Source organism: Belonocnema kinseyi, chromosome 6 (assembly GCF_010883055.1).
Source record: "Belonocnema kinseyi isolate 2016_QV_RU_SX_M_011 chromosome 6, B_treatae_v1, whole genome shotgun sequence".
Classification (NCBI taxonomy): domain Eukaryota; kingdom Metazoa; phylum Arthropoda; class Insecta; order Hymenoptera; family Cynipidae; genus Belonocnema; species Belonocnema kinseyi.
The window spans coordinates 62,889,966-62,913,005 of NC_046662.1; the positions used below are offsets into that span (position 1 = coordinate 62,889,966).

The 23,040-nt window shown below is 26.2% G+C and overlaps 1 protein-coding gene across 3 annotated transcripts in view; it reads right to left on the reverse strand.

Annotated features, from left to right (window-relative positions):
* Positions 1-258: 258 nt before the first annotated feature.
* LOC117174101 (unconventional myosin-Va) overlaps positions 259-23,040 on the reverse strand; it is a 162,583-nt gene continuing 139,801 nt past the window's right edge. For all 3 annotated transcript variants that reach the window (XM_033362846.1, XM_033362844.1, XM_033362843.1), the window contains exons 16-19: positions 19,168-19,335; positions 13,671-14,346; positions 8,139-8,421; positions 259-1,622 (exon numbers count right to left, since the gene is read on the reverse strand). In XM_033362846.1, coding sequence (XP_033218737.1) covers positions 1,503-1,622; positions 8,139-8,421; positions 13,671-14,346; positions 19,168-19,335 — 1,247 coding nt within the window. In that variant the 3' untranslated portion in view covers positions 259-1,502. The remainder of the gene's footprint in view (positions 1,623-8,138; positions 8,422-13,670; positions 14,347-19,167; positions 19,336-23,040) is intronic.

The following is a 23,040-nucleotide window of genomic DNA, read 5'->3' on the forward strand; positions in this document are numbered from 1 at the left end:
TTATTTTGGACTGTCTACAAAGAAAACAATGTCAACGATAATTTATTTATTTTCAGGAACAAATAAATTTTGTTACATCGAGTCAAGCGCGTAATAATATAAATCACTTATTATATCGTTTTAACTACATGGAAGGAGTGAAACTTTTTTTTTTTAAATAACTAATGATGCATTTACGAAGCACAGAGTTACTATTTAATTGAACAACGTAAAAAAAGGTTTGATACAATCGTAAAATGGCACGAAACGCAGCGTAAACGATATATTAACAGTAATATAATTTATATTTGTATAATACGCCCGTAGGGTACAGCAGCGCCATCTGAAACGCGAACTTTTGGGTATTTCAAAATTATAGCAATCGTATTGGAAAAGAGCAGAGAATGTCAATTAATTATAATCAAAAACATGAATACTGTGGTCTAAAATTAATTATTTACGACAAGATTTCTTGTCAATATTGAATTGAAATTAAAATTTTCCAATAGTTCCAAACTGGTGGCGCTGTTGTAGCTACCCAATTATACCTTCCTCTCTGAAGGCCAAAAAAGGCCCCCCCAATTCTCAACAATCCCCACGTATCACAAAATATACAATCTAGTCCAACATAACGTTATAGTATCTCTCGATTCTCTCTTTTTACACATTTTAATTACAATGTAGATAAATATTTATACTTTATAGCCGATGATGCGAAGGAAAATTATTTTTCGAAATGAATTCGAGAATAAATTAGTAATTTATTTTATAATTGATCAATCGCAGACTATTTTACAAGGGAAACAAAATCGTTTCGTAAAAGGATATTATGCCTCACGTATGTCTTTTTTTTTTATACAAAGGATGTAATACTTTTAAGTTTCTATCTCCACCTTCCTTAAACAATTACCTAAGATTCCTCCAGAATTCGTCCTCTAATATATTTTTTTTTCATCCACTTATTATAATTTTCTCTACAATTGAAAATAGGCTCTACACTCAACTCCCGATTAGGACCGATTTCAAACTTGGCTTGCATTGGCCTTGATCCTAAACCAGGGTGCCTTATATCGGGAGTTGAGTGTACTTTCTATATTTCATGAAATGCGCGACATTTTTGAACGCCAAGTGATGCAAGGGATAATAAATCATCTAAAATACACAGTTCGCGTTAAAAAAAAAGGAAAGCGATGTGTATATAAAACGGTTGTGGTTTTTAAATTATTCTAACCTCATCTACTGTATTGCTACCCAGTGTTATTCGATTTTCTTTTTCTTTTAAAGAAGTGGAAGAAATGCCTTCTGAGGATAAAAATGACTTTGCGAACGACGAACGAATTGTTTTTGTAAAACAGGCATTTCCTCCATCTCTCCGAGAATGAATAATAAGTCTAGAATTCGAATTTAGCGGGTGAGGTCCTTAAATTTTGATTCCCAAGTCCAGATTGTATGAACCTCAATTATTTGTATAATTATTTTACCTTTATGATACTATGATCGTCAGCAGTGAATGCAAAATGATCTTAAACTTTTTTAAGCATCGGTAGATGAAGAACTTCCGGTACTTCGATGTCCTCTAACCGGATGTTCGAAGGATTGAAGGGGAACCTCACAGGATATGAAAATCTCAGGTCCATCAAGAGCTGAAAAAAGATTTATGTTATTAGTTTATTCGGCACAATTATTCAATTTTGTTTTTTATAATCAGGGACGATATAGGTCAGGGAATATTTGAGGAAAAACGGACAATGTCAGGGAATTTTTTATGAACTACATTTGACGTAATTTCATTATTTTGTTAAAAATTCAACAATTTTGGTTGAATTCAACTGTTTTTGTTTTAAAATTCTTTTTTTTCAATCATTTCTAATTTTGGAAAAAACCTTTTTTTCCGTTCTAAATTTTAATATTTAAAAAAAAATTTGTTATTAAAAATTAATTTATTAAACTTAAAATCGTCCATGTTTGGTTAAAAATGTATTTTCTTCAGTTAAAAATTCAACAATTCGATTGATAATTCATGCATTTTTTTAGAATTCGTCTTTTCTGGTGGAATATTAATTTTCTTGTTAATTAATTCGTCTTTTTGGTTGAAACTTTATTTCTTCAATAAATTTTTTTCTAATTTAAATATTTGGTACAAAATTCATGTATTTTTTTAAAATTAATCGTCCTTTGTAGAAAATTAATCTTCTTGGTTAAAAAATTATCATTTTGATTGAAAATTAGTATTTTTATTGAAAGTTAATTTTTTTTTAATTGAACATTTTTATTGAAAATTAGTTTAATTGATTTATAATTCATAATTTTGTAAAAACCTATTTTTTCGTTCAAATTTAACTATTTTTTTGAAAAGTATTTTTTGTTCGTTAAAAATTTATTTTTTAAACGGAAAATTAAACATGTTTGGTAGGAAATTCATGTATTGATTTGAAAATTCGCCTTTTCTGATGGAATATTAATCGTCTTGTTAATTAATTCAACTTTATGATTGAAACTTTATTGCTTTAATACATTTTTTTTAATATAAATATTTGGTTAAAAATTCATGTATTTTTTTTCAATTAATCATCCTTGCTAGAAAATTAATCTTCTTGGTTGAAAAATTATCATTATGATTGAAAATTAGTTGTTTTTTTTTAAGTTATTTTTTTTAAAATTTAAATATTTGGTTAAAAATGTTGGTAGAAAAATTATCATTTTTAAATTAATTTTTTAAATCGAAAATGTAACTATTGCTTGTTTTGTTGAAAATGTATCTTTTTTTATATGATTCTAATCTTGTCGTTTGAAAATTCATTTCTTCGGTTGAAAATGAGTTTTTTAAAATGAAAATTAATTTTTTCCACTGAAAATAAATTCCTTTTTTGTTGAAAATCCAACTATTTATTTGAAAGTGGAATCTATTTGTTAAAAATGCATTTTTTTTCGGTTTATAATTAATTTTTTAAAACTTTTTCTTTCAAATTTAACTATTTTGTTGATAATTATCTTTTTTTTCAATTAATTTTTTAAACGGAAAATTATATGTATTTTTTGTGGAATATTCTTCTTGTTAACTAATTCATATTTTTGCTTGAAAATTCATTTCTTTCACTAAAAATTTAAATAATGGTGTAAAAATCCTTTTTAAAAAAAATATTTGGTTGAAAAATTACCTTTTTCATTTCTTTGGTTTAACATTTTTTTAATTGAAAATTCATTTTATTGAATTGAAAATTAAACTACTCCTTTCCTTGTCAATAATGTATCTTTTTTATAGTAATTTAATAGTCTTTTTTTTAATTTAACACTTTCATTAAAAATTTATTCTATTTGATTATAAATTAATTTGTACTTGACAAAATTACCTATTCTATTTTAAACTGAAAAATTGTATTTTTTAGATGAAAATTAATTTTTTAAATGTAATATTTTTCTTTTTGACCGGAAATTCATCTTCTGGGTTGGAAATTCAACTAGTTTGTTAAAAATTCATTTTTTTGTTTGTTGAAGATTCATAATTTTAGTTTAAAAATTAATTTTTTGTTTGGAAATACAACTTTCTTGTTAAAAATTTGTGTTTTGGTTGAGGATTCAACTACTTTTGTGAAAAATTCGTATTTTTTTAAAATTAACTGTTTTTGATTAAAAATTACAATATGTTTTTGATTGAGATATCAAATACTACATTTTTCGGTGAGAATTCTTTTTTTTTAATTCAAATACTATGTTGAGATTGGAACGATGTACTTTGTTCACATTTTTTTTTGTTGATTCATAATTGTAGAAAAACCTTTTTCTTTCAAAATTTAACATTTTGTTAATCATTATTTTTATTAAAAACTCATTTTTTAAACTAAAAATGGAACTATTCCATGTTTAGTTAAAAATGTATCTTCTTCGTTTAAAAATTCCAGTATTAGGTTAAAACATATTTTTTTTTAATCAAAATAATTTTTTTTTTTTAATTTTTATATTTTTTCGTCTCTTTTTAGGTGAAAATTCGTTCTTTTGGTAGAAAATTACTCTCATTAGTTGAAATTTTATCTTTTTCGTTAAAATGCAATTTTTTTAGTTGTAAATTTGAATAATTTGCTGAAATTCATGTTTTTTTTTTTTTAATTTCTTTTAAGTGTTTTATTTTTGTTTGAAAATCTATCTTTTTTAGTTGTCGATTCATTCATGATATTGAAAATTTGTCTCTTTTTAAGAGGAAATTCATCTTTTGGGTTGAAAATTTTACTGTCAGGCTAAAATTTTCTTTTCTAGTTGGAAATTAATTTTTCTGACTGAATATTTATTTACTCTATTTATGAGTGAAAATTTCATTTCTTTCATTGAAAACTGATCTATCTTGATAAAATTACTTTTTTTTTATTGAAAATAAATTTTGTTGCTGAACATTTAACTACTACATTTTTTTTAAATATGTATTTTGTGAAAATTCAACTATTTGGTTTAAAATGTATATATTTTGTTAGAAAAATTACATTTTTTACTAGAAAAGTAATCGTTTTGGTTAAAAATGTAATTGTTTGCAAGACATTTTATCTCCGTGGTTGAAAATTCACCAGATTGGTTGAAAATTTAACTATTTTGTTGAAAATTCCTTGCTTTATTTGAAAATTCGTTTTTTAGTTGAAAATTCAAATATTTGTGTAGAAAATCTGTACTTTTGGGATGATACGTCAACATTTCTGTTAGAAATTTCTACGTTCGAGTTGAAAACTAAACTATTCTGCAGAAAGTTTGTTTTTTTGGCTTGAAAATTCTGCATTTTGGATGAGATTTTTATCTTTATTAACTGACAAAACTTTCGTGGTTGAAAATTGAGCTATTTTGTTGACAATGCCTCTTTTTGGTTGAAAAATTATTGCATTTTAGTTGAGTCAACTAGTTTGCGGAAAATTCGTATTTTTTGCTTTATATATAACTGTTTTTGATAAAAAAATTACAATATATTTTTTATTAAAATATGAACAATCACATTTTTAGGTGAGAATTAATGTGCACGTTTGAAAAATCATCACTTTAGTTGAAAATATAAAGTTTTTATTGAAAATTTCTTTTTTCTTGAATAAGACTTGATTGTTTTAACTGGAAATCTAATTCTTCTATTTTGCGTTCGAAATTTATATTTTTGATTAAAAACTCTACGGTTTCGTTAAAAATTAATGTATTTTACGTATGTCTTAAGTAATTTGTAATTGAAACTAAAATAAAAAATTTTAAATAAAAATGTGTAATTATAAAATTTTATTTAACTCTTTTCAATACAAATATTTAAAATCAATTTAGAAACAAATCTTTGTTGCATTAATATTATTGGTCGCCTAGGTATAAGGTTGTTTTTATATTTAAAAGAAAATACAAAATTAGGATTTGTTATAAACTTTTTTATAGTACTTTTTCGGGCTCAAAGGGTAATGAAAAGAAGATAATTTCAAGCCTTAAAAAAATTCAAGTAAAACTCAAAATAATTCAAATAAACTGGAAAAAAATTGCATTGATTTCCATAATATTAGAATGAATTTAAGGGAATTTGAGATAAACAAGAATTCGATGAAATTCACCAAAATTCATGGTGATTTAAAAAAAAATTGAAATCAATTGTATGAAAAAACTTCGTTGAGTTAAGGAAATTTAAAATAAGCTTAGGAATATTGAAGCCAATTCAAAAGAATGTAAAGAAATGCCTAAGAATTGAGGCGATAGATATAGACTTCAGGATCAATCAAATAAAAACTTTAAAAAATTTAAAAATCCATAGAAATATAATTAAGTAAATTTAGAAGAATTCAAGTATGCTAAACAAATTCTAGAGAACTCCAAGGAATTAAAAAAAAATAAGGTTAATTAATAAGAATTCCGAGTGAATTACAAAAAATAATTAAAAATATATTTAAATCTTTGAAACCCTACTAATTTATAAGCAAAAAATAATTTAAATAAAATGGAAATTACTTTGAAAATCGAAAAAATGACATTGATTTTAATAAAATTTAGAGTTGAGAGGAGTGACATCAGAGAAATTAAAGAGAATTTGATGAAATGCCAGAGAATTTAAGGTGAGTTTTAAAGACTTCAGGATGAATGAAACAAATTTTTTTTAATTTATTGAATTGAGTAGAAATGAGTAAATTTCGAAGAATTCAAAAGAATTCAAGGTAAATTAATACAAATTGTAGGCGAATTCCAAATGATTGCAAAAAATATTTGAAAATCGCTTGAAATCTTTGCATCTCTAAGAAATCTATCATTTCTTGTGAAAAATTCTTTGAAATTAATTAAAATATTAAAATTCCTTAAAATGATTAAAACCATTAGAAATACCTTAACATTATTTACATCTCTTCAAAATGCCTTAAAATCTTTTAAAATATCCTAAAATATTTCGATGTCTTTGAAATCCCTTCAAACTATTGAGGTAAATAAAATAAAGAATAAATAAAATGTCCTAAAGCTCTTGAAAATCCCAATAAATTAAAAATATTTCAAATTCTTTGACGATTTTATCAATTAATTTTTTTTAATTTTAATTAAAAATAACTTAAACGAATTCAGGGTGTATTCCAAAAAATAATTTCATAATTCTACAAATCTTAAAAACTCTACAAAATATCTTACTTCTCTTGAGTCAATTCTTTAAAATCCACTCAAATAAGGAAGATTCTTTATTTTTAAATATTTCAATCGCTTTAAAATCACATAAATATTTATATTCAACTATTTGGTTAAAAATTAAACTATTTTCTTAAATGGAAAATTTACATTTTTATTGAAAATTCATATTTCCGGGTAGAAAATTGGACTATTTTGTATGAATCCTGCCATTAGTCTTTAAAAAATTTTTTTTAATATTTAAAAAGATTTCCAAAATTGTAAAAAAAAAATAATCTGGAAGATTTCCAGGCATTTTTTTAAATTTTGCCGTTAATAATTTAAAAGTTGAAAAGATTCCAAATAATTAGAAATAAAATTATATACGACAGTTTTATTAAGATACCTATTAAAATTAAGAATGGTTTTTTATTGTAGAAAATTAATATTAAGAAAATATTTAAGAAGATTTCAAACTACGACTTTCTAGCATTATTCTAAGAGAATATTATTATAAATAATGAATTGTTTAATCAATTATGTTTTTTAACTTGATTTAATTATTAAAAATGAAAGCCTTTTGGTAACTATTTGCAACTATTTTATTGAAAATTCAACTTTGTTTATTAATAAAAAACAGTAAGATTTCGCCCACTATATCGTTTAAAGTTGTTATTATTAAAGGGCATGGAGTGGGACTGACAATGATACGAATCCTAAAAAGAGGGATTTTTAGTTTAAAAAGTTATCATCCCAAAAAAATGGAACTTTCATGTTTTTTAATATTTGGTAAAATATAACAATTTATATTTCCATAAACAAATTAGATGAATAAATTTGAAATTTTTAAAAATCAAGTACAACAGATTCGTCCCTTCCATTCAAATAGTTCTTAGCACGCAGTTTTATTATTCATTCTAATTTTTATCTAGAAACCGAAATTTTTCTACATTCAACTGCTAAAAAAATTTTTATCTGTTTATCTAAACTGTTCATAAACATTTAAATGGTTATATTTCACCAATTATTATCAAAGATATTTTTAGCAAGATTTGCAATAACTGAAAAAGTGAAGGAAAATAAAACCTTGAAAATACGTGAAAATTAAAATTTTTTGTTACAAACACTATTTACAATAATGTTTATTCGTAACTTTTCAATTATTTTTGTGATTGAACGTAATTCCTATGTTAACTGATATTAATAATGTAAAGTAAATCAGCCTAATTGTACAATATTTTGAAATTCAATGTCATAGAGTTAATGAATTTTAAATTGAAAACGGTAAAAAAGTAAATAATATGTAAGATAGTTACATTAGTCAATTTTTAAATTAGAACCGTGTAAATTTTATAAATGTCAAATTCTGTGTATGTGAAACTCAATTTCTTTAGATAGGAATAGTGGCAATGGTAGCAATGGTGGGGGGAATACTTAAGCAGGTATAAATGCGAGTCGGACGTTGACGCATTTTATAGACCTCCACTTAAGATATAGTACAATAGGGGATATAGGGACCGGTCGATGAGGCCTGTAATATAAAAATATCAAAAGTATATTAAAAAAATTGAACTTACCTGTTCAGTGTTTTCGTTTCGTTCCAGTAATTTTTGTTGCACTTTCTTTATGAAGGAGACTGGCACGCGAGTTTCGAATTCGTCGGCAGGTGTATAGAGATTTAATATTTTTACTATCTGATTTGCAGTTAGTTTGTTGCACATGTCGCAAACGGAATCAACATCTTCGTCTCTCTTTCGTGCTTGAAGTAACTGAGCTGCTTGAACGATCGGTAAAAGCGCCTCAGAAGCATCCACAAGTCTACTGTCCCTTGCCCATTGTTCTAGATGACTTAGATTATACCTGAAAATATTGAGAGAAATTAAAATATTGTCGAGGAATTTCGGGAATATTTGAAATAGTAGTTTGGGGATATCAGTTTTGAGATACTGAAACTAAAACATTTTATTTTGGTACGTCTTCAGACTTTTTAAAACGAATTTCCCGCTTTCAGGAAATTTCCCCCTTTGGTACATTTTCACAGAGAAATTTACTTTGTTCCCAGTAAACATGTGCTGTAACTGTTCCAGATCAAAAAAGGAACTTTGTTCTATAGCAGTTGTTATATGGTAGTGACCGAATTGTTCTAGAACACAAAGGTAACAATGTTCTAGAACAATGTGACAAAATTGCGACAGAACTGTTCTCGAACTATATGACAGCACTGTTCTGTAACAGTTGCTATGGAATTCTTCTAGAATAAACTGATCATAGACGCTCTATAATATTTGTTTTAAGTTTATTTTAGAAATGTGCCGTAACAGTGTTATGTCAATGTTCTAGAACCCTGTTACAAGTGTGTTCTAGAACGAATTAGGAAAAAAGATTAATTCGTTAACTCTGTGGTCGAGCTGACCCTTGCGAATATCCCTAATGTGGATATCTCGGACGTATAATTTTTGTTAGTCGGGACTGCGTACGCGCTATGCTGGATCAAAATTTATCCATGGGGATATCAAAATTTCTGCCTCGCCAAGATATTCCGATGGGTTATCCCTGGAATAACCCGGGATATAAATGGGGTCAAATAGAATATCCCGGGATATCCTATTGCTGTGAGGGGAACATAGCACTGTTCCATATTTGATAAATGACAGTTCTAGAACTGTTATAGATTTGTTCTAAATTTTTTACAATGCAGCGTGCCAATGTTCTAGAATTGTTACAGATCGTTTGTCACAGCGTTCTAAATCTGTTAAAGATTTGTTTTACAACATTTGTAATTGAGTTCTAGAATTGTTCTATAATTGTTCTAGAAATGTTACAGATCGGCTGTCACAGCGTCCTAGAACTGTTACAGAATTGTTATAGCGTATGGGGGATGACATAGTTACTCGCATGTTCGTAACCTGTTACTAACCTGTTCCAGAACACGTTCTTTTGTGTTCTAGAACAGTTACAGATCTATTCTGTAACTATGTTTTCTGGGTTAGCGTTTTGCAAAGTTCGTTATAATTTGTAGTCTTGTGAAGCGTTGAAATATCGAGGAGAAGGGGGAGAAGAACGCGGCGCGTGCGGAGAGATTCAGAAGAGTCAGTCGTCAGCGAACACTCGAGACAAGTAATGGAAATAGAGCGTTGATCGTGAGTCGGATGAAGCGCGTAACCCGCGAAGCGATTAGAGCGAGCGCGATTACTATTAATGCGATATCTATGTCTGGTTTCCGTTAAGATTATCACTTTATTTTTGTAAGATCATTTCCAGGAGTTTACTCAATAATCTCCTACTTATCTAAAAGAGCGTCTCCAATTACGTTGATTGGAGCGTTGATTAGGCCCTTCAAGCCTATTTAAACTAGTAATTTAGTTTGCTAAAAACTTTTTTTTTAACTTCAGAAATGAGAGAATTATAATTCAAAACAATAATTTATAACGACAAATTTTTTTTTAAGTTTGAATTTTAAAAAATAATTGCAAAATAGCTACACTCAAAATTGGATCAATTTAAATTCAGGATGTTTGAGGGTTGTTTTAACACCTCTTAGAGATTGAAGCAACGAAACCTACCTTTCCAACTACCAAAAAAAAACCAAGGGGTTTTTTTTATTATACAACAAGCGTAAAAAAAATCCCTTGAAAATAACTTCAAGAAGCGTCCCCTACCAGGGAAAGTTTTGGAATAAATGTAAGGGTTGTTTTAACACCCAATAAAAATTCAAGCAAAGAAATCGACATTTCCTACCAACGAAAATCGCAGAAGATTTTTTAATTGTGTTAAAAAAGTAAAAAATCCCTTAAAAATTAGTGGAGAAAGTTTCATCTACAAGGGAAAGTCGTTGAGTTCATTTTAGGGGTTGTTTTAACATCCCTTAAACATTCTAGTAAGAAAATGTACATTTCTTAATAATGAGAATCATAGGAGACTTTTGATTAAACTATAAAGGAAAAAATCCTTTAAAAATAAGCGTAGAAAGCGTTTTTTATTAGGAAAAGTGTTTGAATTAACTTTAAGGCCATGGGATGAGTGGGTCACGTGACCAGATTCCTACCTTATACCGACACTTACTTTGTTTCGTAATTTATTTTCACACGAAGCACCACATCGAGTTGAAAATTTGGGATAATAAGTAAGAAGCACTAAAAAAGGTGGGCCTGGTCCTACATTTTTATAATAAATTATGAAAAAAGTCTTTTTTGTAAATAATTTTGTTATTTTAGTTTTTTTCATAGTTATTAAATATTAGGACAAGACCCACCTTTCTTTATGCTTCTAATTTAGTATCCCAAATTTTCAAATCGATGTGGCGCTTCGTGTGAAAATAAGTTAGGAAATAAAAAAAGTGTTGGTAAGGTAGGAATCTGATCACGTGACCCACTCGTCACATGTTCTTAAGGGTTATTTGAACATATTCTGAAAATCCAAACAGGGAAATCGACATTTGCCTATGATATTTGCAACCCTGCAAAATATTTCTAAATTCTTTGAAAATTTTTAGAGCTCTTAAAAATTCCTTAGAATTTTAAAAAATACTCTAAAATCTTGAAAATTCTTTGAAATACCCTCAAATTATTTGAAGCAATTGTTAATTCCTTGGAATCTTTAAAAATATCATCAAATATAATGTTTGAAATCCTACGGAATTCTCTTAATTCTGGCAAATAAATTCTTTAAAATCCAGTACAATGTTATAAAATCGCGTGAAATTACATAAAATTTGATATTTTTTGTAATCTTAGAAAAATGTTATAACTACTTTGAGAGCTTTTAAGATGCATTAAAAAAATTGAAATCCTCGGATATCTTATAAAATCCTTTAGAATCTTCCAAACTTCCAAGGAACTCTTTACAACCGTATGAAAATCTTTTCAGAAATCATTGAAATGTTTTTAATTTCTCAAAAATTCCTTGAAATCTTTGAAAACACCTTCAAATATTTTAAATTCTCGAAAATCCCTTCAAATGATTGAAATCAATTAAAAATTCCACACGGATAATTTTTTAGAGCACTTGAATGTCCCTTGGAATTTTTAAAAATGTCCTAAATTCTTTGAAATTCCATAAAATTATTGAAATCTAGTTGAAATTCTTCAGATTGTTTTAAAATACATAATTCTTTTAAATAAATTCTTCGAAATCCAGTAAAATATAATAAAATTACTTGAATTAATTAAAATCCTCAGAAATCATATAAAACCACTTGTAATGTTTTAAAACAACTATCTTGAAACCTTACTGACCCTAATCAATTATTTGATATCTTTAATGAATTTTTTCTCACATCTCTTTAAATAATTCAAATACTTGGAAATTTCTCTAAAATGTTTAATTTGTTGAATATTCCTTAAATCTTTCCAAATACCCAAAAATATTTTAAATTCTTTGAAATATCGTAAAATCCCTTTAAACTTTTTAAAATTCTTGAAAATTCCTTGTATTTAACAAATATTTCGGATTTCGGAAAATACCAAAACTACTGAAATCAATTGAAGTGATTGAAATCAATTGAAAATTTTTCGGAATCTTTTAAGATGGTCGAAAATATTTCAGATCCTTCGAAATTTTTTTGCAATTACATGAAACTTCTTTTAAAGCTGTAGAAAATTACATGGAATTTTTAAAACTTTCCTAAAATCGTTAAATTCCTTTGAAATCAAGGGATTTTTTACTATTTCGGAATAAATTAAAAAAATTCCTATGATTTTTGTTGTTTGGAAATATCGATTTCCTTGTTTGCATGTTTAGGGGATGTTAAAACAACGTTTAAAAGAAATTCAATACCTTCCAGATTTTTTCCAGATTTTTCTTAAAATCGTTTCTCACTTCAAAAATATATTTAAAAAATCTCCCGTGCTTTAGGGTTTTCCGTATGGAAAAATGCATAAAAAATTTTCATTATCAGAATTTTTCGAGATTATTGAAGGAAATTTTATTTATAAATCTTTAAATAAATTAGAAGTAAAAAAAAATTAAAATTGCAACAAGATTTATACACTCGCTGTAAACTAAAAGCACTACTGCCTGAGCTACCGTTCGATGGGAATTATTTTTCTTTGGGAAATGAATACTCAGGTAAAGAGCTTTTATTTAAAAAATTATGAATCTAAACTCAAATTTACAATTGGCGGTTCCCCCTTTTCAGTAAAAACTGTCCATATTTCTGATAATTGTTTTTCGAATTATTGATCTACAGGTTCGAAATTACAAAAAAAATTGTACCTATAATTTGATGGTCTGTGTTTAGGTTAAAGCATAAACATAGATAATAAATATTAAAAGGAATCTGTATTATCATCAGAGAAATGATAACTACCAATCAGTGGAGATATATTTTCACCCGCCGTCAAACTAGATGGAGCTATTAATTAGAGATTTTTTTTAATAATTTTTTTTTTCTGAAAAGAAGATATCCTCCCTCGTTCCGCTAGGAATCTGAAATTCTTACTTGTTTTAATACGTAACACATTGCAAAAGAATGTGTGTGTTTCTGAAAAAGGATTCTTCTTTCAATGTCTATAGTAGCTTAAGGGAAAATCACACGATCGGCAATCGGAATTTCTGTGGTTCAATTCCCAGCGGAGCGAGGGCGAAGATCTTTTTTCAAACAAAAAGTTGAATTAAAACCATTTCTAATTCATGGATTTTAATTCTAATCAATTCAAGCCTGCTTCTCTAGACTTACAATTATTTTGATTCACATATTTTACATTAATACCTTAATACTTTTTTAACACGTTTAAATAAATTATTATCATATAAATAAATACAAATTTGAATATTTTTCTTAATTATAAGTTATAAAACGAGTTAATAATAAAAAAATAGCTTAAATAATTTCTTCCGTTAAATTTGACGAAGTCGATTGAGAGGAATAGAATTTGCAATTTTTCTTTTCCCGTTGAAGGATTTTCAGACGGAGGGAAAATCGGCTATTTATAGGAATACAAATTCAAAATTTTTCTGAATTTAAAGCTTATTACCGGTTAGTAGCTTAATGGAGAAGCACCCGACCAGCCATCGTAAGTTCTATGGTTCGATATCCAGCCAACCGAGGGCGATGATTTTTTTTTTAAAAAACATTAATTGAGATAATAAATAAATATTATTATCCTTACCTGATTTGCATGCCCTTCGTCCAATGGCACAATTCATTCCTCAGGAGCAGATTGTTCAGAGCACTTGCGCACATAAAGTAGAACAGTTGTTTAAATAATTGCACGATAATTTCAGGATCAACACCATGGTACTGAAGAGTTGTGTGCACTGAACTGAGTTCATCCAACAATTTCTCAAGCTTTTGCTGTGTTGATTCTGGTTCTTCACCGACTGAAGAAGATCGTCCACGGCCTGGTTTGTTCGAATCCAGGCCGGAAATGGCCTCATGTTCTAAAAGAGCCGGTACCGTTAAAGCCTGAATCCGATCCTTCAGATTGTTGACGATAGTATTAAAGGTCCAGAGAGCAACATTGCTCAAGACTACTCTGTATTCACTCAAATCAAAATTTCTCAGACACTGATCGTTTTGTCGAGGTGTATTTTCGATTTGGAAGGGCTTATCGCCAGAGTATTGCTTCATGTTGTGCAACAATCGAAGGGTGTTGCTTAACCAGAGGACACTCGAATCGAAATCTTCCCGTTTTTTCACTACTTTTTTCACGGCATTCAAATAGCCTGTTAATAAGGATCTAACTTTGTCGTCATCATTCACACAATCGGTGTGTCTTATGCACATAAAGAGAATATAGGCCGGAAGTCCGGGAAGTAAGGTCACGGCTATTCTCGGGTTTAGATCTGTTGAATAAACTTATTATTAATGAGATGATTAACTTCTGTATTTTTAAATAATAGGCACCATTTCTGCAAATTAGGCTTCTTTATAAATTAGGGTGGTCGTTTAAATCATACAAAAAATTCCCGGTTTTTTCCCAGTTCGCAAACATTTTTCACGATCAATGAAATTTAAAAAAAATCAAACTATGAGGCTAAAAATCTTTCCATTTCAAGTAATAAAAACTAAGCTGCAAATAATTTTAAATAACTTTGAGCTAGAAATATTAAAAATTGTAAGATTATATTTTTGTTACAAACTAAACACTTTTTAAATTAAAAGTTAAATAATTTTCATTTTTAACATTTTATTCAAACATTTATTCAAAATTTAAATTGTTTTTGAAATTTTTTCATAAATTTTATACATCTTTTAAAATGACATCTTTTACACCTTGCAAAATAAAAAATGTTTCCTTAAAATCTTTTAGATTCATTTTTGACGATTCTGGAAATCTTTTTAAATATTCTCTCAAAATTAACTTTTAAAAATAAGAGGTAATTTTCGGTATGAATAGTCGGCTTTTGTCGGTATATGTACGTTTAGGTTTACGTTTAAGTTTAAGTTCGTTTAAATTATTTTAAATCATTTTAAATTTTTAATTATTTTAAATTTGTTCAGACTTTCTAAATATCTCTTCGACATACTTGAATTTTTTTCTTGCAATTATAGATGTGCAACATTTATTATACAGCAAAATTCAACAATTATTTTATTTGTTTATTTATTGCTAGATATTAAGCAATTGTTATTTTTATTATTTAAAATAGTTTAAATTTTAGACTAAAACAATATTTTTATTTACTAAAACCCTTTAATTATGAATATATTATTTTGAAGTTTTAAAAAAATTGAAAATGGTGTATCAGTTTCAATCAGGCGTTTACATTTTCTTAACTGCTAAGACTTTCAAAATGAAAGAGTTTAATTTTTTATTTTGAAATCTGGAAATTCCTAAATTTTTGACTGATTCCTAATCGTCTTGTAGAATCAATAAATAAATAAATTACATTCACATTTGATCAACTAAAAAGGTTTTTTTAAAATAAAAAATGGTCGACTTCAAACGCTAATAATTTTTAATTTTGAAATCTAAACAGCATTTTAGAATTATTTAAATAAATATTGAATACTTTAGTATCAAAATCCAAAGTGGAAATTTTTTAAGCGAAAGATTTTCGAATTTCTTATTGTAAAATACATAATATCCTAATTGAAAAAGATAAGAATTCAACTGATTATTTAAAAAACTATTGAAATCCAACTTGCACATATTTTTTATTTCTAAAAATTGGTCAATTTCCCGCTCAAGAAATAAATTTACTGTCATGTCCCGGTTTTTCCCAGCGCAACGGCCACCTTGTAAATACCAAAATCAATATTATAATATTTGCAAGCTACATTTGAAAGTATTTAAATAAAATTTATATTTCTCTTTTAATTTAATTTTTTTTAGGTCGCGATTGGTCCAGGAAAAGTCAGTGATTTATTACTGGAATATTTTAGGGTATTTAATAAGATAAAAAAATTTTAAAACCGAGTTCAATAATTCGAAAGGATTTTCAAAGCATTTCGAAGATTTAAGGGTACTTTTAAAAATTCCAAGTAATTTTCAAGAGCTTTAACAAGTTTCACAGTATTTCGAAATTTTTCGAAGGATTTGAAGTATTTTAGTGTATTTACAAAAATTCCAAGGAATTTTGAATAGATTTTAATATTTTGAAGACACTTAAAAGATTCTAGGAAATATTTGCGGGAATTTTAAAAGATTCCGAAGAATTTGCAATAGGTTTGAATTATTTAAAGGCATTTCTAACGATTTTCGGACATTTCAAAATATTCCAAAGAATTTTCAATACATATCAATAATTTGAAAAAATTTCAAAGAATTAAAAAAATTGATAGTACTTTTAAAAATGCAAAGGAATTTTCAAGATCTTTAAAAGTTTCAAGGAATTTCAAAAGGTTTCAAACAATTTAACATATTTTAGCATACTCTGAAATATTCCAAAGAATTTTGAGTAGATTTCAATAATTTAAAAGAATTTTAAAAAATTTAGATAATTTTTAAAATCGTCAAGGATTTTTCAAGAGCTTTAAAAACTTTGAAAGATTTAACAGGTCTCAAAGGATTTGAAATATTTGTGTGCATTTGAAAAAATTCCTAAATATTTTCAAAAAGTTTCAATTATTTTAAGGTATTCCAAACATTTTGAAATATTTTGGAATATTTTAAAAGATGCCAAGGAATTTTTAAGAGATCATAATAATTTAAAGAAACTTCAAAGGATTTTAAAGAGTTTAGAGTAATTTTCAAAATGCCAAGTAATTTTTAAGAGCATAAGTTTCAAGGAATTTCAAAAGTTTTCAAAGGATTAAAAATATTTTTGGGTATCTTAAAAGATTTCAAAATATTTTAAATACATTACAATTATTTGAAGGGATTTCAAACGATTTCTGGGTATTTTTAAAATATCTAGGGAATTTTCAAGTACATTAAAAAACTTCCAGAGATTTCAAAGAATTTAAAATATTTTCGGGTAGTTTGAAAGCTTTCAAAGAATCCCAAAGATATTTCAATGATTCAAAGGAATTTTAAAAGATTTTAACGATTTTAGAGTATTTAAAAAAATTCTCAGAAATTTTACAAAGTTTCAAAGAATTTCAGAAGGTTTCAAATCACTTGAAATATTTTAGGGTATTTTAAAAGATTCCAAAGAATTTTGAATAGATTTTTATAATTTCAAGGAATTTCAAAGTTTTAGAGTACTCTCAAAAATGTCAAGGTATTTTTAATACCTTCAAAAAGCTTGAAAGAATTTCGAAAATTTTCAAACGATTTGAAATATGTTAGGGTATCTTAAAAGATTCCAAGGCGTTTTTAATAGATTTAAATCATTTGAAGGAATTTCGAAGGATTTTTGCAGATTTTAAACTATTTTTAACAATGCCAAGAAATTTTCAAAAGCTTTAAAAAGTTCAGTGATTTAAAAGAATTTCAAATATTTTTGCGTATTTAAAAACATTCCATGAAATTTTTAATAGATTTCAATATCTTAAAGAAATTTAAAAGGAATTTGAATATTTTAGGGCAGTTAAAGAAATTCCAAGGTCTTTTCAAGAGCTTTAAACACTTTTACGGAATTTCCAAAAGTTTTTTAAATCATCTGAAACATTTTCGATCATTTAAAAATATTCCGAAGAACTTTTAATTAATTTACATTTTTTGAAGAGAATTCAGAAGATTTTCGGCTATTTTTAATGCGTCCAAGGAATTTCCAAGAATTTTACAAATTTTCAAAGGAGTTTAAAAGATTTTTAAATATTTTAAATATTTTCACGTATTTTGAAACATTATAAGGAATTTTCAAGAGATTAAACATTTTTAAGAAATTTCCAAGAGCTTGAATAATTTAAAGGGATGTAAACAAATTTTCATGGAAGATATGGCATAATTGTATAGAATCATTAAAGTTTTAAGATATTTTAAAAGATTAAAAGGGATTCTTTACGATTTCTGAGGATTTAAATTTATTCACAAAAATTGTGGGATTGCGTAGATTTTAAAAGATTTTCAAATATTTCACAGCATTTATAAAGATTAATTTTTTTGTTAATTTTCCGATATTTTAAAAGATTCTAAGGAATTTCCCATTGATTTGAATAATTTGACGGGATTTCAAAAAATTTTAAAGATTTTAGAGTATTCTTTAAGATTCCAAGGGATTTTCAAGAGTTATAAGAACATTTCCGCACATAATTTTTAATCAATTTCAATAATTTGAAGGGATTTGCAAGAATTTGAAAGCTTTTATGGCACTTTTAAAGATTCCAATCAATTTTTTAAAAATTATAGGAATTTCAAGAGATTTCGAAAGATTTCAGTTTAGGGGATTTGAGAAAAATGCATGCGGTTGTAAAGAATTTCACGCGATTTTATAATATTTTACTGGATTTCAAATAATTTAATCACAAGAATTGATGGAATTACGTATGTATTCAAAATTTTCCAAATATTTTCGGGTATTTCCAAAGATTTCAAGAAGTTTAAAGATTTTAGGATATTTTTAAGGATTCCAAGGCATATTAAAGAGATTTAAAAAATTTCAAGTGATTATAAGGATTTGAATAATTTTAAGGGATTTGAAAAAAAATTGATGATGAATTTCGAAAGTTATGGAACAGTTTTACAGAAATTATAATATATATAATTAAGTTTTTAATTTGTTTCAAAGTTTTAAGATATTTCAAAAGATTCCAAGATTTTTTAATAGCTTTAAAAAGTTTTATGTGGTTTCAAAAGATTTCGAAGGATTTTAAATATTTTAGGCACTTTCGAAATATTGTATATTTTTTATGAGATATTATGAGATTTCATAATATTTTAATGAATTTCAAATAATTTATTTACTGCAAGTAAATTAACTTAAAAAAATTTAATTTTCTATTTAATTTGAATTGAATTTAAATTGCATTTAAATTGAAATTAAGATAATAATTTTGTAGGGTTTCAAAAATTGAAAGAAATTTTATCATCTTTTTGCCATTTATTTGAATTAATTCGGAATTAACCCTGAATTCTTATTAATTTAGGCTTAATTCTTTTTGATTCTTTTGAGTTCTCTTCAACTTTTTCAACGCACTTGGAATTTTATAATTTATTTAATAATAATTAAAAATATTTAATTATTAAATTATTATATATTATATATTATAGTCCTGAGAATAAGAAATAAGAAATCATCATTGATCATTTTTTGCAGAAATTATTTTCAGAAACTTACCAATAACAAGATGTCGAATAATGACTGCAATATCTTCTTTTCTAAACTCGAACATGCCTTCATAATCTCGTTCCTTTTTCCGGATTGCTGGTAGGTTATTTCCACTTTCTGAAGACAAATGATTGGTCGTTGTAGCCGAACCATTTACCAAATCTACGTTGTCTGGTACTGAGAAATGCAAAAATTAATTTGTTAATTAATTTAGTCATCAAAATATAAATGTATTCTTATCTAAATTTTTTTTTCAATTTGTGAGAATAGCGATGATGGCGTGTCAGGGATCAGACAGCGTCCTTTTTTTTCTAATCCCCTTTTTCCCTCTTAAAGTTGAAATATCCCATGAAACAGAATCCTATCCAGAATTTTTACCCAATTTTCTCCTTTTTTTGCAAAGTTTCAATTAATTTTTTTCCAATCGTAAACATAAATTTAAGAAATTACAAAACTAGAAGCTTTGAAAGAGATTTTTTTTTTGATGATTCCAATTAAAAATATTTTCTAAAAAGGGGAAGTGAGAAGATTATGAATGAAAATAGGAGAATAAATTCTTTTGAATAAACTTATTGTAGGTACTAATTTTCACTTTAAACTGAAACGCTTCAAATTCCTACTTTTCAAGTTAAAATATTTTATTTTGAACAAAATAGGTAGATTTTTAACCAAGGGGGTGAATTTTCAACCAAGAAGATTAATTTTATACCGAAAAAGCGGCATTTTTCACCAAGCAAAATGAATTCTCAATGAAAAATGTAATAGTGGATTTAAAAAAAAAGGTTTTTCAGTCAAGTAAGAAAATAAATTCCAACTAAATTGTTATATTTTCTGAACCAAAGAGACGCATTTTTTTCAAAACAGTGGAGTTTTGAACTCGAAAATATGAATTTACAATGAAAAAGTTAATTTTCAATTAAAAAATTAATTTTTGAATAATTAGTTGAATTTTGAATCCAAAAAATGCAAATTTTCAACAAAATGGGTACCTTTCCAACAAAAAAGATAATTTGATAATTTCATTGATAATGAGCTCTTTTAATACCCCTTTTTACCTCAAATTGGACTACTTAACCGTTGTGATTCCTGAATCTTCAACCAGAAAAAATTCATTTTGAACAAAGTAGTTTCACTTTTAACCAAGTAGTTGAATTTTCAACTGAAGAGATTACCTTTTTAGGAAACATGTAACAGTGGATAATTCAACCAAAAAAATTTGAATTTTAAACAAAAAACAGTTTAAATCCATCCAAAAAGTCAAATTTTTAACAAAAAAGTTGATTTTTCAAACATAGAAGCATTTTTAGTCCAAAAATAAAATAAATGTCTGCTAAATTCTTGAGCTGTTAAGCCAAAAATACGAATTTTTTTACCAAAGATTTAAACTTTCAACCCAAAAGTATGAATTTATAATCAACAAGTACATTTTCATCTAAATGCATAGTTGAATTCTTAAACAAAAGAAAATTTTGAATACAATAGGTACATTTCCAACAAAAGAGATGATTTTTTAAATAAAAGAATGAATTTTTAATCATAAAAAAATCATTTTTAACAAAGTAGTTTAACTTTGAGAAAAATAGTTAAATTTCTAGCCAAAAAAGAGGAATACTTGTAAAAACATATAAAAGTGGATATTTCAACCAAAGAATATTTTTATTTTAAATTAAGAATAGTAAAATTCATACATAAAGACAAATTTGTAACAAAAAAGTGTATCTTTCAACCAAAAAAGGGGTTTTAGTTAAGAAAAAAAATTGTCGGCTGAAATGTAGAATTTTCAAGCCAAAAAGACAAAATTTCTACAAATTCTTTGAACTTTTTACCCAAATATATGAATTTTTAACCAAAAAGCTAATTTAATATAATAGTGGATATTTCAACGAAAAAATATTTTTAGTTTGAATCGAAAACAGTTAAATTCATATAAAGACTAATTTTTGACAAAAAAGTTGATCTCTCAACCAAAGAACGGTTTTCAGTTAAGAAAGAAAAAAATTTTCAACTAAATTCTTGAATTTTCAAGAGAAACAGATGAATTTTCTACAAAAAATAAAATACTTTAAATAAAAAAATGAGTTTTTAATCAAAAATGAATTTTTGACTGAAAAGTTAATTTTCACTTGAAAAGTCAAATTTTTAACCCCAAAAGACGAGTTTGCAACAAAGGAATGAATTTTTAACTAAAATTATGGATCTTCATATATAAAAAAAATCATTTTCAACAAAGTACTTAATCTTTTAGCCAAGTAGATGAATTTTTAGCCAAAAAAGATTACTTCTTAACCAAACATATTTTAATGACTGATATTTTATAAGTATGTAATATTAATTATATAACGATTTTTTATTTTATGTTTTTCACACTATAATATTTTTTAGTTGACATCAAAAATTGCTTTAAACATCTCATAGATTTCAATTATTAAAAATAAATTACAAACCAATTGAAAAGCATAATGAAACAAAAACAGAGAAATTAGATTTTTTAGAAAACCACTTTTGTGTCTTTAAAATTATTTCGTTCTAGATTGAATACTTGGAAAAATACTTTTAAAAAGTCAGGGTTTTGTATTGAAAAGAATGCACTCCAAAAAAGTTGATAACAATACTGAATTAGAATTTATCAACTGATATAAAATGCATTTTAAAAAATTCAAGCATAAGCCTTTTTCAATTGTTTTGTTGATCTATTTTTTAATCTTTAATCTTCTTGAATTTTTTATTAATATTTTTTATTAGTAGAAAGTGCCGAAGTGCTCAATAGCTTTTTTAAAGTTTCATACAAAAATTTACAAAAATGACTACAAAACTTGCTGATATACAAAATTTTTTGATAATGAATGAAATGTTCTTTTAATACCCCTTTTTACCTAAAATTGGACTACTTAACCGTTGTGATTCCTGAATCTCTGGTCATTAAAAAAAAGGCTTAGTGCACAAAATTAATTCTCTTGTTTCAAAAAATTCAGAGACTTTTTTAAACAATTGCGTTCATTCAAAATAGTTTTGCGAAAATTAAAATTCGTTTCATAGCTCCACGATTTTCAAATTTAATTAAAGTTGAAACGAAGATTTCAAATTTAGAAGGCTGTCGCATTTCTTTATACTTAATTTTATTTCTTGAACCTTTCATAAAATTCGACTTTCTTTCCAAACTTTAAAACTTGCTGGTTTTAAAAACGATATCGAGACAATCATGAATGAAATTAAATGAATTTTCATTACTCTTGACCAATCACTCACCAGATTCTTTAGAAAGGAAAAGGCGACCCCTATCTTCCTTATTTTCAGCTGCGTCGTCTTTGTTAGCATTAGGATTTAATTTTTATATTAAGTAAATAAAAAATTTGAAAACCCTGCTGGAAGGAAAAAGATAGAGATACTATCTTCTTGAATAATTTTGAATCCTTATGATAGAAACAGATAGAGAAAATGTATCCCATTCTGTCTCTTTTTCAATCTAAATTCACGTATATTTTTCTTAATCCCCTCTTCTCCTTTGATCTATCTCATTTCTATCCTTGATCTATTCATGTCAATCTTTTTCTATCTCTGTTAATCTAAATGTTGTGTTCATTCTTTTAAATTTCCTCTTCTCTAATTTATCGTATACTACATCTATCCACGTGAATCTTTTTCAATATCTGTTAATCTAAATTCCCGTCTATCTTTTTCAATCTTTTCTTCTCTATTTCATCTTATTCTACATCTATCCACGATTACACGTCAATCTTTTCATATTTTTTTGTTAATATAAGTTCATGTATATATTTTTCAATGCCCTCTTCTTTATCTCATTCTATTCGTTATCTATGTATGGCAATCTTTTTCTATCTCTTTGTCAATCTGAAGTTACGTCTACCCCTTTCAATCTTCTCT